We start from the raw sequence: 22,093 nt of genomic DNA, 5'->3' as shown, positions 1-22,093 counted from the left end.
CTTTCCCTATTCTGCCCGCTCACACTTTTTATCTACCCACACCTTTCCTCAGGCAGGTTATTATAATGTCATGGACATCATTTCTCACTACTGTTTGTATGATTGATCAATGCTATAATTCTTTTCATGTGAATCAGCTGACCAACGATAACTTTTGCAGTGGGTTTCTGTTTCTTGTGTCTAAGCCTTTTCTGTGAAAAATCTAATAACTAATGTTTTAAAACAAAAATGTATGTGTTCTGTCAGCGTCCCTAGCTCCAAGCCATCCTAAAAGCTTACCCGCCTGGTCTCCCACTTCGTGTATCCTTCTTTGTTGATCCATGTGAGCCGGTTTAATCTCGTTGGGTACTAGGGCCTGATATTCTTCTGTTTTCCCGACTATCCTTTGAGTGAGCTCTTCTGTCAGGGTTTGGGTGTGTGTGTTCTCCAGCAGCCGGAGCTCCCTTTCTGCTTTCTAAGCAGTCCAGCTCTCGGTCTTTTATCTCCTACCTCACCTGAGATCATCTCCCCCCTTATGCTGCTTTTATAGACCTCCAGCAGGGTGGCCATGCTATCCACTGAGTCAGTATGTTTTGTAAAATATAATTCTATAACCCTATTCAGTCGTTCAATTTCTAGGGGTTTTGTGAGTCGCCAGGTTGCCATTTGCCATTCACCTTTTCCCCTCAGACTCGGTGTTTCAAATCTAATCACCAACGAGAAGTGATCGGATATTCCCCGCGCCCAATATTCAGCCTCTGTGAATCTATGGAGAGTCAGCAAGGGGGCAGAAAAAGTAATCAATACAGGTATGGGTGTTATGGGCTCCCGAAATAGGAGCATCTCCTGCGTTGTCTGTGTAGCCATCTCCAGACATCTACCAGACCCAGCGCCTGGACGAAGCCCTCCAATTTCCCTTTGTGGGATTGCTGCACTTGCCTGATGCAAGTTCTGTCCAGTTGTGGGTTCATGATCATGCTAAAATCATCTCCCAGGATGGTCGTTGTCTGTAGAACGTCTACCAGAACGTGTCCAAGAGTGTGCTGTGCGTCTATTTGCAGTCCTGGAGGTACTTTTAAGAATGTCACTGTATCTCTGTCCCAATTCCCCAGACACATTGTGATGCCACCCCTCTGGAGCCAGTGGTGAATCCTGCATGGCCAATCTCTCGCCCTAATGCTGGTGCATTATTATCTTTCATGTGCGTCTCTTGTATGAATACCTCATCTTTCGTCTCTAGTTCTAGTTTAATTTTAGAACCCAGACCATTGTCATTCCAGGTCAACAATTTAAGAGTGTGTATTGCCATTCTAGTAAGTGCCACATGTATTTAAGCTCTGTGACCCCCATTGCTGTTCCAATAAAAGTCATCAGCTTTTAAAAGCCTCTTATTATATCAAATAATTTCCCCCAAAGTCATTGGTGACACCAACAGTGGGGGCAGCCAGAGTCTTCTGTGCTTTTCTGAAGGGCTTCCCACCTGGTGCCATTTTCTCGGCTTCCTTGTCTATGGGCTGCATTCATTTGCCTGTTCGGATTCCACCTGGTCCTTGGACTGGCCCAGGTTCATCCGGTTTCTCGGTTTGTGGCGCCGTTTACGTTCCTACCACCCCAGTCTCGTTGTTGCTGCCCTGTCCTTCATAGGTCCCGGATATCCCCGCCATTCCAGCCACTTCTACAACTCCTTGTGGGTGGCAAAGAAATATGTTTCTTCCTTCAGAGTAACTCAGAGCCTGGTAGAGAAAAAAACAAGACATATTTTATGTCTGGGCTCTTCGGATCTCTTTTGACTGCTAGGAAGGTTTCTCTTTGCCGTTGCACCAGAGTGGTGTAGTCTGGGTAGATGTTGACAGTGGCCCCCTCCCCTTGCCATGGCCCATGCGCCCTCCCTCTCTGCAGCATCACGTCTCCGTCTCGTTAACTTATCAGTCTTGCCACTATGGCCCTTGTGGGGAACACAGACTCCGCTTTTGTTCAGTGACTCTGTGGGCTTGTTCCACCGTGAATCATTTGGAGGTCCTCCCCTCCAATACTACTGTAGACAGCCGATCCTTGAGGAACAGTTCCATTGATGGTCCTCTGCCAACTCAGGGAGTTCCACCACCTGGGTGTTGTTTCAGTGCGAATGACCCGAAGCATCGTTGATCATCTCCTTCAATGCAATCATCTCTTTTTCGAATTGTTTTATGTGGACTTGTGTTCCAGCACCATGGGTCAAGTTTGAGTTAGGGTGGATCCTGTGTTTACAACTCTATCCACCAGATTCCTATGGTCTTCCCTGAGTAGGTTCACATCATGTTTTACTGCTTCGATCTTGTGTTCCAGTTTGCTTTGTTCACCATAAGTTGGCAGGGTATGCTTAGACGTGGGTCCCTTGCTCACTTTGCCACTGGATTCAAACGAGCCTGGCTAATGAGGGGTGTTACTCCAAATCCGGTCCCAGGATGCTTGTTTCCTGTCCAGGGAAGACCTGGCTTGGCAGTACAGGCTGGACTGTTCCCATGAGGCACAGGGTCAAGGACTGATTTGCATATGGCTGGGTCTGAACCTGGGGTGGCGAAGCAAGCTAAAAAACTATCTAAAGAACGATGATGGATTCAACCCAGATCTATGACTAGGGGGGAGTGTCTGAAAAGTTACAGCGCTTTTTCCATCATCTCCTTGTATTTGCTTTGTTGCGCACCATCAGAGCCTTCCCATGGGCTTAGCGTACGTCTTTCCTGGGTTGCGCCCGTTTGGACGTGGGGGACTAGTATAGCGTGCCCGTTGAGATAGTCTATCCTGCTTCATGCTGGGCAGGGTAACTTCAGGCCATTTCAGCAGGCTGTGGAGCAGTCTTGTGTTGCCCTGGTTTTCGCACCCCCACAGCTGTATTGCTCAGGGCACGTGCACCCAGTTCTCCTCCGACCCAGGATCTCTCCTGTTGTGGCCTGCTGCACCTTGTGCACCGTTTCCGCCTATACACAATCCCAAGACGCAGCAGCACGCGGTCAGTAGAGTAAGCCTGGACATGGCACTCCCTGGCAAGGCATGGCACATAGTGGTTTCTTCCCCTGCTGACCTCTCAGGTGGTGCAGGGACATTCCTCCATCTATCTCATCAGTACAAGGGGCACTCGTCCCCCGTTCCCCTCCGCTTTCGCCTCCGCAGGGGGGCACTTCTTCCTACCCTGCCATCTCTTAGCAGGGCACTGTGCGCAGCAGGTTCTTCGCCTCGGCCCTGAAAAGGCTGTCTTTAGCTTCTCCTCTATGGAGGGGTGGTTTTGGACTCTCCACCATTTTCCTCAGGAGCGGGCATATGCCTTCATCTCCTCACCGCACTCGTCTAGCTGGTAGAACCGAACTCGCAGCCTCTTCAAATACCCCTCCTAACATCTGCAGTGGCCGGCGTTCCACCGGCGCCATCTGGATTCTGTTTTTCCCTGTCTCCGCACTCTCCTCTTTTCCCCCAGGAGATGTTGAAGGATGGTCCCCCATGTCCTGTTCTGCCCTCTCCTTCAGGGGTGAGTGGAGGTGGGGGTAGGGGGGAGGGGGGACACAGGATAAATACTCAGGCAGGCCTTGGGCGCTGGAGATCAGTGGTCACACTACTGCCGCCATGCCTCCCAGGCCATGCCCCATTGCTTCAGCACTTTGCCACTTTCCCATTTGCTGGTGACATCACTGTTAATGTCACCCATACATGGGGGGATTCAGAAGGGAATTGCCTACCCTCTTGCAGGTCCTCTAATGTGGGCTGATAGGCGCAATAGGCAACTGTTTGGGAACATGATGCAGTGGGCTGCCCCTCTTTTGATACCAAGATTTCTCGAGAGAAGATAGATGGGAAAGGAGGTGAATGTAGGTGGTGGGGCCTGTACAGCTTCTACATTCATACCCACCTCAACCGGAATTCTAATGACTACAAGGCAGTGAAAGAAACAGAAAGGACTAGAAGTAGGGTGGGGGAGGAGGTGAGAGTAATGCTGGGAGAGGGGTAGGCCTATTACTTCAACCGCAGACATGAGCATATGCAGGTGAGGATAGCCGCATAAGATCTGGGCCCAGTGATCACTGTGACAAATCACTTCGCTAACCAATCAACAGGCCCATTATCAGGACCTTAATGGGTCGGTCAGGTGAGTATCAATGAGGTTGTAGGCGAGCCCTTGGCTGCCTAATGAACTATCACAGAGCCTTAGCCCAGCATAATTATTTTTTTTAAACAGAGAACACTTGGAAATGTTTATTCTTCTCTCCCTCCTCACATCAACAACAGACAAGAGTTTAATCCCAACATTCCTTTGAAAAAATTAAAGTACACTGCATCGCCACCATGACCCCCCCCCCCCCCGCCACAAGCACATAGTGTATATATATATATGTCAGAGTATTCTTGGTACACTTATATACACACTATAAGAGAATGTTTTAAGATGAAAGAGAAATTGTTCATGGTTAAACATGGACATAGAATACAGAGCAACTAGTCCCCGTTGAAGTGAAAGGGCTCCAGTAAAATGTAAGGGAATTTGCCCACTTCCACCCCCCACTCCCAGTCTCGAGAAAGAGGCTAAATATTGCCTCGCATGTTATGTGTAAGTATCGGTCTTTCATAAATGCTTTTTTGACATAACTCTATTTCAAGTATACAGGTATATGTACACTTCGCATCTAGCCAAAATTATCAATGGAGCATTTTACATTGAAACAGAGATAGTATCAAATATTGCATAAGGATAAAATACAAGGAAACCATGGTGTAGGTGGTAAGTAATGGATATACAGGTGTCAGATGGGTTTTTAAGAGCCGGGGGTTGAGCACCTTGTGAACAGGGTGAATGGTGGGCGTGGAAGAATACTTGTTTCATTGTTTTCTTTGTCTGGAGAATGGCAAAAGTGAAAATTTTAGTCAAGTTGCTCATGAACGACAGGAGTGTGCCAACTTTGTGTGGCAATAGACTGGTAAAGTACTGGGGTCTCAAAAATAATAATAGGTAATTAAGTACCCTCCTAAAGGCAATGAACAACCAAAGAAGAGAAATCAGAAGACAGCTTATTCATCCAGATTTCTAAGTCCCCATTATTAAGACTGGACAAGACCTCATAGCTCGCTAGAGCATTTTTAAAAATATAGCGCTACTTGCACTGTGCACAGGCACTGTTGTTTTAATTACCCCGTTTTGTATTTCGGTTTTTTACTTGCCTTATCCCCTGATCTTAAGAGCATTATTCCACCTATTCCCACCTACTTGCACAATAATCGTGTTATCACCGTTGCTTGAGCGGGTCCGGTCCTGGGGCTCCTGATCTCGGCGAATTCGGCCGACATCTTGGCAGGAGAGGGGACGTTTTTTCGGCGCCATTGTGAGCGCTCTAGTGCTCCGGGAGACGCGCGGTGAGCCTATTTAAACCAGTTCATCTAGCGCGCAGCGGTAGCGCGCAGCGGTAGCGCGCAGCGGTAGCGCGCAGCGGAGCGCGCCAGAGTCCTGCCCGTCTGCGCCCGTCCGCGCCAGACCGGGGCTAGGGGCTATAATGACTGCTACATCACGGTCGGTTGTTCGAGCGATACCCTCTACAACACTTTCATACACTGGTGAGGCTTTGAAAAATCTACGCCCGCCGACTTCATTAGATTGTACTACTTGTTCTCTACCGATCCATAAATTCCAATACGATGGCTGTAAGTTTCACACTGGTAAAATGTCTACTTGTAAGGCAATGAACCAGGTTCGAACGCGAGGTAGACGGAGGATAAAAAAAACTCTCCCCTCACATCCCATACTCCAGTTTTGGAGCATTAATTGTAGGTCCTTCCCAAAACATAAACGAAACATCTTTGATTTTCTTGTTACTGAGCAGCCAGACGCTCTGTTTCTTACCGAAACCTGGCTCCACGAACGTTCTGGCCCAGATATTGCCATCGCAGTCCCTAGCAACTATGTCATGCTGAGACAGGACAGAGACACTGGAAAGGGAGGGGGCATTGCCATTATTTTCAAGTCTTGCTATTTTTGTAAACTTGAAGCCTTTCCCCTGTCTGGATGTGAGGCGGCGCTTTTCAGACTCGCAATTAACCCTCAATACATCTTGTCTGGCCTCCTGATCTATCGCCCCCGGGCAATGCTCATGCATGGACATCTTTGCTTGCCGACACCATAGCCCCTCTGCTTCTTAGTGCAGCAAATTTTACAATTCTTGGAGATCTAAATTTGCATCTTGAAGATCCCTCATGTACCATCAGTAAGTGTTTGTTAACCGATCTAGAGGTTCTTAACCTTACGTTGTGCAATTCGGGCTCTACTCACTCTGCCGGGCACCAATTGGACCCTGTTCTTTCTAACTTGCCTTTTGATTGCTCTCAGAGTGCTCGCCCGCTGGAGTGGTCAGACCACTTTGCAGTCCATTTTGCTCTATCCAATATCAAGCAAACTGCCGAGAGTGGACAAGGTAAGGGCGAATTAATTCATCGGTGGGGTAAACTTGACGTTATGAAGTTTAATCAGCACCTCTTTAACACCCGCCCTGTGAACGGCGACGTCTCACCTAGGGATTTGAATACTGCTGTATCATCATGGCTTACTAATGCTGTGAATACCGTCCTCCCCCCCACCCCGAAATTTTCTAGATCTCACCGCTGCCCGGCACCTTGGTTCTCGGCCGATTTAAAGGCCTTGAGAACTAATTGCAAGGCTCTTGAAAGGAAATGGAGGCGCTCCTTTTCGGCTTCCAGGAAGATCGCCTATAAAGAAGCCTTGAAGGGATACCATTCCCAATGTAAAGCCGCGAGAGCTGCGCACACTGTAAACGCAGTGACACAAGCCCAGAACTGCCCTTGCACCCTTTTTGCGGTTGTTAAAAACCTGACAGGAGCGGACACCATCCCGACTCCCCCAGTTCTGGAGGAAGTTCAGTGCAATTCCATTGCGGAATTTTTCATTGCCAAGGTTGAGCGCATATACGACTATGAGCGCTCCCACGACAGTAAATCAACATCAATCGGGACCAATTGTCGAGAACGAACTCCCGTTTCCAAAGGCAGTGGTAACAAACTGGCAACCGTTCGATGACATCTAGTTTTCCTCTTGCCTGGACAGCGTTAGATCTGGCTCACCGCGAGATCCGGTACCTGCAAAGATCTTAAAGTTGCTGGATCTCGAATCTCGGCGAGTTCTTATGAGACTCTTGAATGTCTCCTTACGTGAGTCTCACGTGCTACAGGATTGGAAGCATGCAATGGTTGTCCCACTCCTAAAAAAGGCTGGAGCTGATATGTCCAACCTTGCCAATTTTAGACCTATATCCTTGTTGCCTGTTTTATCTAAAGTGCTGGAGAGGCATGTGAACATTCAGCTCACCGATCTTGTAGGAAATCAGGGCTTTCTACACCCGTCCCAGTCCGGCTTTCGTGCGCACCATTCCACCAAGACTGCGCTACTCGGGGTAACGGAGAGGTTACGGCACGGTATCGACCGCGGGGAAACTTTTGCCCTTATCCTTTGGGATTTGAGTGCAGCGTTCGATACCGTGCCCCATTCCATCTTACTGAACTCTCTCCGGTCCCTGGGAGTAGATGGTCCTGCACTGGCCTGGATTGCCTCCTTTTTAAGTGAGCGCACCTTCCAGGTTTTTTCCACGAAAGCCGCATCTGCTATCTGTCCCTCGGCGTCTGGTGTCCCTCAGGGGTCCATTCTCAGCCCTTTATTATTTAATATTTACATCAAACCTCTAGCTTCCATCGCGGAGGACGCTGGGCTGACCATTTTTTCATACGCCGACGACACGCAGATTGTTTTCTCCCTCTCCAGCACTGAAGGCAAAAATGTGTCCAGTCTGAAAATTGGATTGTCACGGGTGGCTGAGTGGATGCAGAGGCATCTCCTCAAGCTAAACGGTGACAAGACCGAGATTGTCATCCTGGGGAAACACAAAGATCTTTGGGGCCCGCAACATTGGCCTTGTGCCATGGGTCCCCTTCCTCAACCGGTCTCTGTGGTTCGCAATCTAGGATTCCTCATAGATGACAAGCTCTCTATGAGGCAACAGGCTACGAAGGTGGCTGCCATCTGTTTTACCACCTTGAGATGGCTCCAGAAAATTCTCTGGATGTTGCCACATGCCCCCAGGAGAACCGTTGTCCAGGCGTTAGTAACATCTCGCCTGGACTATGGTAACGTCCTTTACCTTGGTGCCGATGCTGCGACTATAAATAAATTGCAGGTAGTACAGAACTCATCGGCCAGACTTTTATGTAATATCCCGAGGAGATCTTCGGCCACCCAGGCTCTTCGCGATTTACATTGGCTTAGGATCCCGAGCCGCATCAAATTCAAAGCCCTATGCTACCTTTTTAAAATCAAGCAGGGCTCAGCCCCACTGTACCTTCAGAGTCTCCTTCAAGCCTACAGGCCCAGCCGCACATTAAGATCTTCGGCTAACTGTGACCTTGTCATTCCTAGATTCAAACTTGTGAAGATGGGGGTAAGATCTTTCTCTCATCTATGCCCCAAATCCTGGAATGCGTTACCTATCGCTCTGAAAACTGAGACTAACTTGTTCTGTTTCCGTAAAAAATTGAAAACTTTACTTTTCCATTAGATTTTCTGCCTCTCTAGCTGTCAATAATTGCTGCTGTGATGTCCACTCTTTTCCGTTTTAGTCTATCCCTTGCGCCGGGAAACCCACTGCGGGTAGCTGTCGCGCATTATAAGTTTTAAATAAAAAAAAATAAAAAAAATAAGCAAGCCACACAGATCTGGAGTGCTGTTTAGAATGGTAAGGATGATTTGTTAAGGCCACTAGTAGTATGGTAATAATCACAAGACGGGAAAGAAGCACAGACCGAACAACAGAACTAGGGCGTTTTTACTTGTACTTTTATTACACATCAAAAAACAACACTACACAATGTAACGCCACATGGCTTGAATACTAATGTGGCATTATCATTACGCTCACTAAGGCATGTGCATGAAGCATTCCTGGATCTATAACCCAAAGGTAAGTTCAACCGTGTCCCTATTCAAAAACGTTTTCTCAGGGCTCCATGTGTAAAGAACAAAATATCCATCCAGTTTAGTGGCAGAGACAAAGTAAATGTACGGGTTCATGTGGTTGGCTTACCTGAAATATCAGTTATTTCAAAATCTTGAGCGCAAGGCTCACATACGACAACAATGCGAATGGGCCTGCTTCGCAGGTCACAGGAGCGGCGCAGGTCGGCAGCCTTGCCTCCTTTTTCCAGTGTCTGCTGAGGAATGAGGCAGCTCTGGCAGAGCATCAGCTCAGGCCAAGGAGAACCCACCCTCAAACAACAATATATGGGACATTCTCTATGATTGTCCTAGTGATTGTTGCAAAGACTCATGCGATTTGTAGTCTTTGACTATAATGTTGGTTAAATGCTGCTGAGTAATAAAATGAAATAGATAAGCACAATCCTCGCCTCCGTGTCCTTAATAGAATTGAAACTTTCCTTCACGGTAGCCATGAAATGTTATATTCTCTGCAACTCTAAGGTGAGGAACATGCAGGGCTTGATGGAGGCGGTGGAGCACATGAAAACAAGCACTGCACACAGCACTGACCTGTAAATTCAAAGAGATTTTCATGATCAGCACTTTTATTTTAGTAGTGTTTTTTTCCGAAAGTTATAGCCCATTCACTGTTGTGCTGCAACAAGGAAGCTGCAGAGGTTGCTCGGGGAGGAAGTAGCTTACTTGTCCATGTAGAATATGATCTGATCTGCTTCACATCCCCACAGAACAAGGCTTTACATCTGTAGGACAGAAGGATGCCTGATAGAAGGCAGACATATGCATTAAAACGTAGAGGGGATTCAGAAGGACCTTTGTGGGTCTCCTGAGAGACTAAGGTACTTTTTAAATGAAAATGGGCAATTGTCACAGTTTGGAGCCAACCATCCAAAAGTGGCTGAACCACTGGTGGACAGTACCTTCCCACTATCTCCTTAAAGCTGTGTCACAGAATAGTATGTACCACTGTTTAATGCAACAGGAAGATCACAGATGATCCCTTCCTCTGTATCACCTTCAACCAGGATAATTCCACGTTCTCTCTTAGGCAGGGTGAGAGGTGTGCCCATCCCTCTTGGAGGGCGAATGCAGACTCATCCCAGCACTGGCTTCATTTGTGTGCTCCAAGAACACAGACAACTGTTTTGCTACAATGCTCCACCCAGTGTTGGAAGAAGCCTGATAGGACAAATAATAATTAAGCAGAAATGCACCTGACACTCATTAAATCTCCATAAAACGCCTGTCTCAAAAACACAGGCCCGTTTGAAGTTCTTAGACATAACAATAATAAGCGTGACAAGTCACTGTACAGCAATATACTTGAACAAACTGCTGATTTATGTCTTATAATAACAAAGGACATTAGATTGAGTAATGCAATGGAGGCAATATTTGAGGTTCATTTTAAAGTGATTTCCAAACTGCTGGTCTTTTAAGGCGCCAAAATGAACAAGCATTGGCAAAGCCTATAAGTCTGACACTGGGTGCCAGGCTTTGAGTTTTGTCACATTGTCATGGTTTTTGTAAAACTTTAATGTTATGGGAGAAAATATTTTTTTTAAATCGCTAAAAGTAAAAATTGTTTTTTCGCCTGAAAAAGAACACATTGCCATAGTATTCCCTGCCACTGAATGGAATAACTTTGTGGGCTGATGTGCTTGTCATGAAAGTTCAGTATCTCACCACGGTGGAGTTATTCAATGTCTTTAGTGGGCTGACCCACTGCCCCAGGCTGTACGGAGGGGTAAAGGAAAACTTAAATGACACAACCACTGATCAATGGATGAAGAAGGCTGGTTGAAAGCTTGTGCAATTATATTTCATATATAAGTTTCGTAGAATCAAATCGTCTTTGCTAACTCCAGACCTCAAAACGCTTAATGTTTCAGAATTGAACTAGCATGAGATGCGCCAATCAATCAATCAATCAATGCATTTGTAAAGCGCGCTACTCACCAGTGAGGGTCTCAAGGCGCTGGGGAGGGGGGAGGGGTGCTGCTACTGCTCGAACAGCCAGGTCTTGAGAAGTCTCCAGAAGGTCAGCAGGTCCTGGGTCTGCCGCAGGTGGATCGGGAGGGTGTTCTATGTCTTGGCGGAGAGGTGGGAGGAAGACCTGCCGTTGGCGGTCGCTGGTCGGATGCGGGGTGGCGAGGGTGAGGTCAGCGGAGCGAAGCTGGCGGTTGAGGGTGTAGAGCGTGAGTCGTTCGTTGGGGTATGCTGGTCCGGTGTTGTGGAGTGCTTTGTGAGGAGCTTGAAGGGGATCCTCTTGCTGATGGGTAGCCAGTGCGGGTCTCTCAGGTGGGATGTGATGTGGCCGTGCCGGGGGATATCGAAGATGAGTCGTGCGGAGGCGTTCTGTATGCGTTGTAGTTGTTTCTAGAGTTTAGCCGAGGTTCCCGCGTAGAGGGCGTTGCCGTAGTCCAGTCTGCTGCTGACGAGGGCCTGGGTGACCGTCCTTCTGGTTCCAGTGGGGATCCATCTGTAGATCTTGCGGACCATGCAGAAGGTGTTGAAGCAGGAGGAGGAGATGGCGTTGACTTGCTGGGTCATTGACAGTGAAGAGTCCAGGATGAACCCTAGATTGCGTGCGTAGTCAGTGGGCGCTGGTGCAGCTCCCAGCGCAGCGGCCACCAGGAGTCGCCCCAGGCAGAGGGGGTGGAGCCGAGGATGAGGACCTCCGTCTTGTACGAGTTCAGTTTCAGGCGGCTGTTCTTCATCCATTCGGCGAAGGCCTTCATTCCTTTGTGGAGGTTGGTTTTGGCGGTGGTGGGGGCCTTGGTGAGGGAGAGGATCAGCTGGGTGTCGTCGGCGTATGAGATGATGTCGAGGTCGTGTGATCGGACGATGTTGGCGAGCAGTGTCATGTAGACGTTGAAGTGTGTTGTATTGAGGGACGATCCTTGGGGTACGCCGCAGATGATCTGGGTGTCTCTTATATCGGAATGGAGGGAGACAGACACTCTGGGTTCTGTCGGTGAGGAAGAAGGTGGTTCAGTCCAGGGCTGTGTCGCGGATTCCTGCGTTGTGGAGGCGTGTGCGTAGGGTGTGGTGGCAGACGGTGTCGAATGCGGCTGAAAGGTCCAGGAGGATGAGAGCCGTGGTTTCTCAGTTGTCCAGCAGGGTCTTGATGTCTTCTGTGGCGGTGATGATGGCTGCTGTGGTCGCTGCGGAATCCGGATTGGGACGGGTCCAGGATGTTGTTCTCTTCGAGGAACGCGGTCAGTTGCCTGTTGACAATCTTCTTGATGACTTTCGCCGGGAACGGGAGTAGGGAAATGGGCTGGAAGTTCTTGAGGTCCGCCTTGGGTTTCTTGAGTAACGCATTGATCTTGCCGTGCTTCCAGCTCTCTGGGAAGGTGTGGGTCTTGAAGGAGTTGTTGAGGAAGGAACGTGACAGAGGCTAGACCTGAAAGGATTGTAGCAGCCTGCTCAGCAACCACAGATTAAATTCGTTTTTATATCTCTACTGATGATGGATGATATCCAGAAACACGGTTCTAGAGATTTACAGCACTAACCTGCACCAACTTTGGTGGAATATTCCAGTAAATATACAAGTAAGCATGTACCATGAACTGCATTGACCATAATGCTAAGGGGCTAACTGTGCTGGTAGGTGAAGCAGTGTGCTCCAACCCCTTCCTGTTTGAAAAGGCTCCCTTGAGCCATTGAGCTGACGAGCTTGTGGAGGTGCACCTGTGCGTAGTACTGAGACCTGAAAGGATTGTGGCAGCCTGCTCAGCAACCCCAGATCAAATGTGTTTTTATATCTCTAGTGATGACGGATGATAACCAGAAACAACTGTCTAGAGATTTAAGGCACTAATCTGCACCAACTATGGTGGAATACTCCAGTAAATATTCAAGTAAACATATACCATGAACTGCATTGACCATAATGCTAAGGGGCGAACTGTGCTGGGAGGTGAAGCAATGTGCTCCCACCCCTTTCAAGCTGAATGTCTGTGCTGGCGAGAGAAAACAGGGATAAAAACAGAACTTACAAGAAGAAGACGAAAAAGAGGGGAAACGTAGGGCAGGGGGTGGCAGTGTCAAGAGGTGGAACAGAGAATAGGCAGCCTCAGGATTAAGCTCTGGTGGCAGGCTCTTAGGAATAAATCGTGAGCCCTGCACTTGTTTATTTATTTATTTTGCATATCAATTACTGGTGGTAAAATTAAGCCCACGCCAGAAAAAAAAGGCTCTTTAAAACTGTCAAACGCGCACAACTCCATAAAACTAGAGGCAAATGCAAAGTAAAGCAGGAAAGTGTTTGAAATAACAGAGGAATGGGCCGCCACCTGCTGGCAAAGAGCGCCACCAGCAGGCTGGTCATAGGAGAACAGCTGGCCGGCTTGGAAAGCATCTGAACAGGGTTACTGCAGATGTTCGCATTGATTCTAGTTTGATGAAATGGTACTGAGTGAGCTGTGTTTCACCCGCCCGGACTCTGCTGGTGTCAGTCAACAGCCCACTGATGGATCCTGCGAGGACAGCAAGGGCGATTGTATATTAATACAGACACGCAGAGGACGAGGGAGAGAATCTGGTATAAGTAAAATGAGACAAAGACATAGACTGATTCAGAGAAACGAGTAAGGCAGCAATAGAGAGATGAAGGGAATGATGATAGAATGCATGGGTCGCTTTCATTTATTAGCCTCACCTAAAAATGTTCTACGGTGAAACCTTTATCCACCTTGCCCCTGCCACGTAACTTTACACATCCAGAATTCCTTGATTTTAAAGTTTTGAAAGACAACAGACCAGAAATCACGAAAGGGAAAAGCAATCCTCATTTGTATTTATTCATTCGCGCTTATTTATGTGCTGAGAGTTCCAATCCCAAATATTGCTCAAATGCTCCATGTGAAAACCTACTCGCGAACGGTAACAGGAAACCAGTATTTGGGGAGCGGGTGGTAGAAAACACAGACTGCACATGGTTTACTCCACCACGTCACATCGACTGCAGTACATACCTGTCCAACTTCAAGAACATTCTCATCGTGTGAAGAGGGGACGGGGTCTTGAAAGGGGCGGGGCCTCGTGCCGAGAAGTGCCTACCAGGCACTTTTGACATACATTACTTTAGGATGCCTGCTGTACAAACCTTCTCTTGTGTTAGGATGCAATCACTAATTGCATTGTTATTTTAAGTGGGGGCAGGCATGAATGTTTCGAAATTCATGTTTGAAAACTCACTTTAAAAAATAAAATACTTCTGAATGCACTGCCACAATCTTAAACCTTTGCGGTCTTTAAAAATGAAGGTGTTCCTAAAGTTAAGGGCCTAGTTACTTCCTTTCCCAAACTGCTATTAGCCTTTTAATAAGTGCTTGGCTTGCTGTTTATTTAACATTTTTTAAATGTTAGTGCTGAGTCGAGTAAACAGCAGACCAGTGCTGCTGCTGCCCAGGGGGCGGGCCGCGCGCGTAAACGCTAGGAAGGGCCGCGCGCGTAAACGCCAGGAGGGCCGCGCGCGTAAACGCCAGGAGGGCCGCGCGCGTAAACGCCAGGAGGGCCACATGTGCCCCCCTCTGGCCGTACATTGAGTGACACTGGTAGAGAATCAGCCAATGCACAATGCACCACACAGTAAAAGACCCACCACCCCCCGGACTTGAGGATTCGTAACAGAGATGGATACCATAAGATGCATGCATGAAGCAGACACCTACTAGAGGACAACCCCCTTGACCTACCCGCTCACAAATGTAGACTACACCCCCCCATCCAAGACACTTTAGTTGGATTTATGTTCTTTTATCATCTATTTTCTTAAGCTTCGCAATTGAACAGATTGATTATGTCCTCCACCTACTATCAAGTGCCCATTTCCCATAATTCATTCTGGCTACCCCTCCCCTCTCTTGCTCCTGACACAGAGTCAACCGGGGAATACTCACTCACACTCATTCAGTGAACCATCCAAGAAACCAGGTGAAGAGGTCATGCATGTGCCAAAGTAAAGTAGGATCACCATGTTTATAATTGTAACATGCAGAAATGAGAAAACTATGCGCTAAAACCATGACTGGACTTATGTCTGACCTCTGATGTGATGTCTTGGTTCAAGGCTCAGGAACCAGTAATTTTACCCCGGATGGGGGAAATGCTTTGTATTGTGTAACTGCTTCATATATTTCTAAATGCCAATATAGATATATTTGAAAAAGACAGACATAAATCTTGAGAAGGCACACCAGTGCTGCCATGCCAAATTGTGTCTAAAAAGTGGCGGTTTGTGTAGGTTTCTTGTACAAGATGGAATGTGGGGGCGAGGCTAAGGTCTGCAGGGTGGTGAAGGTGGATCTAGGATAGAATAGAAGCAGGTCTTTAAGTGGGCCGGGTTTTGCCAGTGCTAAAAGCAGGTGCTGTGACTGGTCCCTATCGGGCTCTCCATTTCTGCCCCCACCCTCAAGTTGGAAAAGAAAATCTCTACTCTGTGGCAGTACCACTGCTCAAACACTTTGATGTAACTTCAAAGTGACTTGTTATAGTTCTTTCACAGTCTCATTTCAGAACTGAAGCATTTTCAATATTATATACAACAAAGCCATAGTCGTTGCTTATTTATTATATGCAACTAACAACCATTGACAAAGCCAATAGTTCTGGCTTGTAGGTGTAATGTTACTTGTATTATATAACTGGATGCAATGACAGAAGCTGTCGGGCGGCACACTATGCTAAGCTCAGACTTTTAGCTTATGTGTTTTCAAGCCATGCCCTAAATTACATCGGCCACGCCCCTTTGAGAGACCCCAACCCCAGTTTTTTCATCCCACTGAAAGCCCTGAGTAGAAGAGCTTCAAACCACTGCTGACATCACATTATTGTAATCCAATGGGGAGGACAGAATGAGTGGGAGTAGGATAAAGATGGAATAGCCTTGGATTTAGTGGGTGAAGGGAAAGAAAACATTTCGTTTTTGGAGGGGAGGGAGAAAAATATTAATATTTGCAACTTTATGGGGAAAAAAACTACAAGACACCCTTTCAGAAGGGGTAGATAAGACCCCTCCCAAAAATCCTCGCTGAATTCACCAGGTCCTGCAAATTATTGGACTGCTACAGGTAAACCTTGTGAAAAGAACTGAAAAGGTTATCATTTAAAAATAATTGCAATATCGGCTGAAGCATGATTTGTTGGGAAATAGTCAATTCTGGGTAAGATGAGGAAGAGGGGTTGAGTAGGGTTTGAGGGAACGACTGTTGAAGCGCCATGCAGTTGAAAGGCCAGACTTTTGGTGACGATGAATTGTCTTCTGCAATAGACAAGGAAGCTCAGAAAATACGGGAAGCTGGACGGTAAGACAAATTTTATGCATATGTTCAATTCTTTCTAAGTCACCAATGCTTTTTGGCAATTCAGGGTGGCTACAATGCCCCAGGCCATCTAGCCAACTACAGAGATGCACATGGAATCAAGCTGTCAGCCACCGTTTTTGTATGTATATGAAGCCACTTCCAATAAACATACAACACTGAGTCCAGCCTCGTGTCGACAACAAGACAATCTTTATTCCATTCCGAAGAAACAGGCAGAAACTGCAGTTTTAAACAATAACTTCCGCGCAACCAAACCTGGATGGCCAGAACTGGCTGACCCTTTATGACAGCAAACAAAAACAATGTTGGATGCAATAAGACCAGCTACAAAAACAAACAGGAAAAGTAAAAACTACTGATCATAGGTGACTGCATGAGTGAAAAATCGAAAAAAACGTATGGTGAAAATGTGGCAAATGCATCAAAAGACTAACTATACACAGACTACATATAAACTTTACTGAATCTTACATTTACAGTGGCCTTGGCTAGCAGCCATATTTTGCAGTCTTTTACATAGGAGGATGTGAGAATCATGCCATGACAATATCTTTGACATAAAAGGAGGCTTTGATGTAACATTACCAATGTTTTTTTCCAAAACACCACATTTGTCTTTTACGTGTCACAGCACTTCAGCTGCTTTTAACGTGTGTCTTAACAACCAAGCTACGGCGCATCAAGAAACAAGGTAGTCTTTAACAGCAACACCTGCTCATTGCTTGAGGGCATCAAAGGCAAACAGGGTGAGCAGACGTCTGGTCTGGATAACAAAGAGGACCAGGAGGAACTGATCTTCAGATTACTTTTTAATGTTATTACTTGTATGGGACAATGGTAGTTTTAAAGCAGGGAAAGTAGGAAGGAGTATGCAGTGAATAGTAACAATTACATTCCAGGCAATTTGACAGGAAAAACTACTTTCATACAAAGTTAATCTCCAAGGGTAAATGGCCACAATACTCGGCATTCACAAAACGAACCAATGTTTTGAAAGCTGCAGCATCATATAAACAACATTTTTCAAATGTTTTCTTCACATCCTAAAAAAAAAAGCTTTCTACCCTGTACCAAGATCACAGACTTTTAATGCCACACAACCATACAGAAAAAGCAACAGTTTCCATGGCCTGTTTTACTGGCCCAAGATGGTGCTATGCTTTCTGAATCAGCCTTTCCATCTTGAAGACACAAAACCCAGTCAAATCTAATGTTTGTATCCTAAAGAAACACCAAAATTGCACATTGCTCCTATATGCTCTTTCACTGTCTTTCTTGCATTCTATTGATCTGAACATTGTCCAGGGCTACGCTCACATTCATGTAGTGGCCGTATGCTCTATACAGATACATTAGCCGTTTCTTACTCCCTTTAACTGACTTTGTGCACTATGTAAACAAGTCATCCAAAGTTTACTTTTTCTTTTCAAAGACCTTAGCATCATAAACACTATGATTTCCTCTCGTCTCAACATACCTGGAAGGAAATACCTAAATCATGAGTCAATCAATGTTCTACCTGAGTGGATGCCACCTGATCCCACAAGCTGTGGATCAAGAATATTACAGAATGGCTTCTTTTGCCAGTATTGCCAATGCTTCATCGCATCCTCCCCTGTATAAGGTTTATTTACCTGCTTTGACCCCCCCTGAAGCACAAGAAGCTCTCGGATAACGATTGGCTGGTAAACTCGATCCAAAAGGCTGTGCAAGGCTTCTTTACACAGGGCTCTCTCACCTTCTTTTAGCACCTGGAAAAAAAACCTGTGTTAGATCAATGAATTTCATAATAAAACAAGATCTATGATTCATAAGTTTACGAGGGGCGAGAAGGTAGAGCAAAATAAAGATGCAATCTTTCATAGATACCTCATAATTAGGGTTTCTTGCTTTCAGTGTTCATTTTTCAATGATTCGTGTGAGTGCATTTTATGATCTCCGTTTTCTGAACAGGATTTTAACAATGTTTAAACACATACATTGCCAAACATGTTGCTAGTATTGCTATGCGAATTACAACATGCATAATGTATCTGAAGGGGGAATATTGCAAGACTGTAGTGTTCTCCCCAGTGGTAGTATGGGCAGAGGAGTTCTGGTAGATTGTTCTGGGCACAGGCTCTCTGTGCTTTGCATGGCCCTTTCTATCTCATTTAGTCACATCGAGTCATTTTCTCTCCGACAAAGACAATGCCTTCGACACTCTAACATCTGACTATTGTACAGGACTATGATTTGCTCAATAATGTGTTACATTGCAGAACAGGATAAGAAACACGAGCCTAGACTCAGAAGTCATCCACATGATTCCTATTAAAAACAATATAATCCTTAGGGTGGTGAATAATACCAACTCGATAGTATCTTGTGGAACTTTTACATTTCTGAGTTACACCAGATTACTTTGAACCTCTGCTGCATTCATAAACACCTGCGTTTTCATCTTGTTCCACTGTGCCTTTCTGCCCTGTATACAGACCATCATGGAGGAGGTTGGGCTCTGCTCTTGTACAGATATTTTTAGCTGCCAAATGGGTGCACCACTTTTAGACTGTCTTGACTTTTTTGTTTAAATGATCTTTACTGGAATTTAAGTAAAGTGAAGAACACACATGTAAGATGGGCATACCCACCTGAATTTCCACCATCACTCAGGCTCACCCTAACATCACGGTCATTGTTGGCCATCTTATCATGTTGAGCAAACTGGTTTAAAACACCCTATAATCAGCCAGAGCCCTCACATTTTTGTGACAATGGAGTCTCCTATACTCTTTACTGAGGCATGACAGGATTGGGCCCCAAGGTGTTTTAAGTAAATGTGATTTCTCTGTTAGATCATAAGCAACCAGAGAAAGCACTAAGCCCTATTATCGATGCAGCTACTAGCGTTGAGCACATACAAGCTCCTGACTTTTCTTTGATTCCTAGTGGGGCAGAGGGTGGAGATGGGGATCCCATCAGTAGCAAAGATAGTGAATTTTATTCACTATCTGAACACTCTGGGGGCTCTGATTTGGAGGCCGACCTGGACGATGAGGCGGAGACGTCATCGCTTGAGATTACCACCAAGGAGATAACATGTATTACGGTGGTAAATCAACAAGTGGATAGCAATTGGGGCGATGAAACCTCCGGTGGGGGTATATCTGATACAGATCAACCTTCAACCCCGGGTCAAACAGACCAAGCGGGCTTAGCCGACCAAACTAGCCATAGCTATAGCCTTGGGACTACAAGTCAAGCCGCACTAGATGTCATTTTAGGTTTAAAGCATTTTATTGCAGTTTTGTGAGAAACAATACAAACAAAGGAATACAGTCGTCTCAAAGAAGTGGTGGAAAGGTCGTACTCCAGGAGCGCCTTCAACCGTCAGCCAATACAATCATAGCATCCTGCAGAGCGTAGCGTCAGGTGAACATGTGATGACGACAAGTTCAAAAAACCAACATCCCTTACCCCAACTCCCTCCCTCCCAGCCCACCCCCCAAATCCACTTCCCCCCTCCCCCCGTGCTGCGTGAATGTCTTACCCCCCTCCCACTCCTTCGAGGCATCCGCCTCTCTCATCAAGCAAATCTCCCAGGCCTTCTAGGTAGGTAGTTCGGTCAGGGATGTCAGTCGCAATAACCTGAGATATCGGGGACAAGTAATTTCCTTAAATTCTGACTGTAGTAAGGTATGGAAAGGCTGCCACAACTCCTCAAACTTATCCACCTCCCCCGCCACCGTGAGGGACAGCTTATCCATTCCCAGAACGTGCCATAACCTATGCAACCAGCCGGTAGTAGTGGGAAGTGTGGTGGTGCGCCAATAGATGAGTATGTTCTGAATCGCTGAGCCCAAGGCGATCGCTATCAGCCTACCCTTTCTGGATTTCAGAGGATACATCAAGCCATTGGGCAGCCCTAACAGGACATAGGCTGGGAAGCGGGGCAATTCAATGTCAAAGCACTGGTTTATCTCATCTAGGATCTCCTTCCAGTAGGGAGTCAGTAGTGGACAATCCCACAAGATGTGTGTAAGTGTGCCAATCTGCCCACATTCACGCCAACAAGTGTTTGCAATGTTGCGATTCATTTCGTGCAGCCTTTGAGGTGTATAGGACCAATAAGTAGATTTCTTAGTGAAAGTCTCAGTGAGCCCAGTGTGGTATGCAGAATGGCGCGCCCGATAGGAGATGTGGTCCCAGTCTGTGTGACTCAGTTCCCTTCCCAGTTCTCGCTCCCAACGCTCCCTCCCGGGGTTGTGAATGTGGAGAGGGGGGGTTGCAAGAGTCTGTATAGATCAGAAATGAGTTTGGAATCCGAGGAGCGTGTCGCCAGCCACATCTCATAGGGTGTGAGCTTCCGGTCGGCCAGGTCCCGCACCTGTGGTTGAAGCGCCCAGTGGCGTACTTGCAAATATCGCATTCGTTCAGTCTCGGGCAGGCGGTACTCCTGTCTGAGGTCCTGAAATGATACGGCGCCTTCCGGGCCGTAAATGTGAAACAGAGCGCTGCATCTAGCCGCCCGCCAGAGCATTCAAGTCTCCCCCAATGATGATGTGCCTGTCGGGGTAGTTGCTATGTCTTCTAGGGCCGTGTGTAGAAACCGGTCTTGGTGATCATTGGGGCTATACAACGAGCCCACCGTAAACAACAGACCTCCCACCTTGACCCTGTATGCCAGCAGCCTCCCCTTCTGTTCGGCCACTTTGTGCAAGACCTCCCCTTTAAATTTCCTAGACACTAAGATTGCAACCCCGCTGTCTTGGTGGCCCCTGAGGAAAAGAGCTGTACAGGAAATTTCTGCGACCTCATCCTATGACAGTCTCTGGGCAGGAGGTGAGTCTCTTGTAAGAGACAAATGTCTGCCTGGGTGTTCTCTAGTAGGGACAACACTGCTCTCCGCTTGACTGGGTTATTCAGCCCTTTCACATTAAGGGTAACTATCTCAAAGGCCATCAAAGACTGTTATAGGGACTGCGCTTAAAGAGCCCGACTCCCCCTCGGGGGCGGCAGAAGTGACAGTAGTGTGAAATGGTGGTGCAAGGTGTGGCAAAAGCAGCAACCATACAACATAGTGCCCCAAGCTCTATAAAAGTGGCGTGTGGGTAGATCAAGTGCAACAGCAAAACAAAACAGCACAGCACAAACCCCGAATCCCCCCTCCCCTACCCTCCGAACTCCCCCCAAACAGCCCAACTCTCAACCCCCCCTTACCCTGCCTAGTGACCTGCCCCTCCCCATCTTCCCTCCCCTCAGTCCCAAGCCCCAACCCCAACCGTTCAAAGAACATCATTGGCCCAGTCTGGTCCGAATCGGACGAGTCTGTGGTAAGTTATTCGAGTGGACGTCCAGCCACCTCTTGCGCCCCCCCGCAGCCCTTTCCCCCGGAACCCTCGCACCTGCAGTGATGATGAGGCCAAAAAGATCTCCCCCCGGAGTATGCTTAGGCCGTCAAGGCCATATCACCAGACGACGTGTCTCTGGATACCTCCCGTATTGCGCTGTCCATTTCTGCTCGGACCGTGGGCGAGTCGGGTCGCGAAGGCAGGGTTGTGGATCGCCGCCTTCGGATTGTCTGCCATCCCTCCCTGGTGTTGCGTCGGCGGTGAGGCGTGGGAGCGTCTTCATCCGTTGCTGTGATTTCAAGCACTCCGCAGGTGTCCTGAAGGGATCGAAGCTGATGCAAAGTCCCGTTCCAACGGAAAATGAGCCTGAAGGGGTGGCCCCAGGAATACTGCGTGTCATGTTCTCTCAAAAAGTCTGTGGCGGTTTTGAA

General features: G+C 47.2%; 1 protein-coding gene across 3 annotated transcripts in view; it reads right to left on the bottom strand.

The window, feature by feature from the left end:
* TANGO6 (transport and golgi organization 6 homolog) overlaps window positions 1-22,093 on the bottom strand; it is a 591,842-nt gene that overhangs the window by 505,021 nt on the left and 64,728 nt on the right. For 2 of the 3 annotated variants that reach the window (XM_078668284.1, XM_078668287.1), the window contains exon 3: window positions 17,964-18,080. The exons of the other annotated variant lie outside the window; for it this stretch is intronic. In XM_078668284.1, coding sequence (XP_078524410.1) covers window positions 17,964-18,080 — 117 coding nt within the window. The remainder of the gene's footprint in view (window positions 1-17,963; window positions 18,081-22,093) is intronic. 3 annotated transcript variants of the gene reach the window in all.

Source organism: Lissotriton helveticus, chromosome 12 (assembly GCF_964261635.1).
Source record: "Lissotriton helveticus chromosome 12, aLisHel1.1, whole genome shotgun sequence".
Lineage (NCBI taxonomy): Eukaryota > Metazoa > Chordata > Amphibia > Caudata > Salamandridae > Lissotriton > Lissotriton helveticus.
Note: the sequence above shows the minus strand (reverse complement) of the source record. Positions and strands in the feature narration are given on the sequence as shown.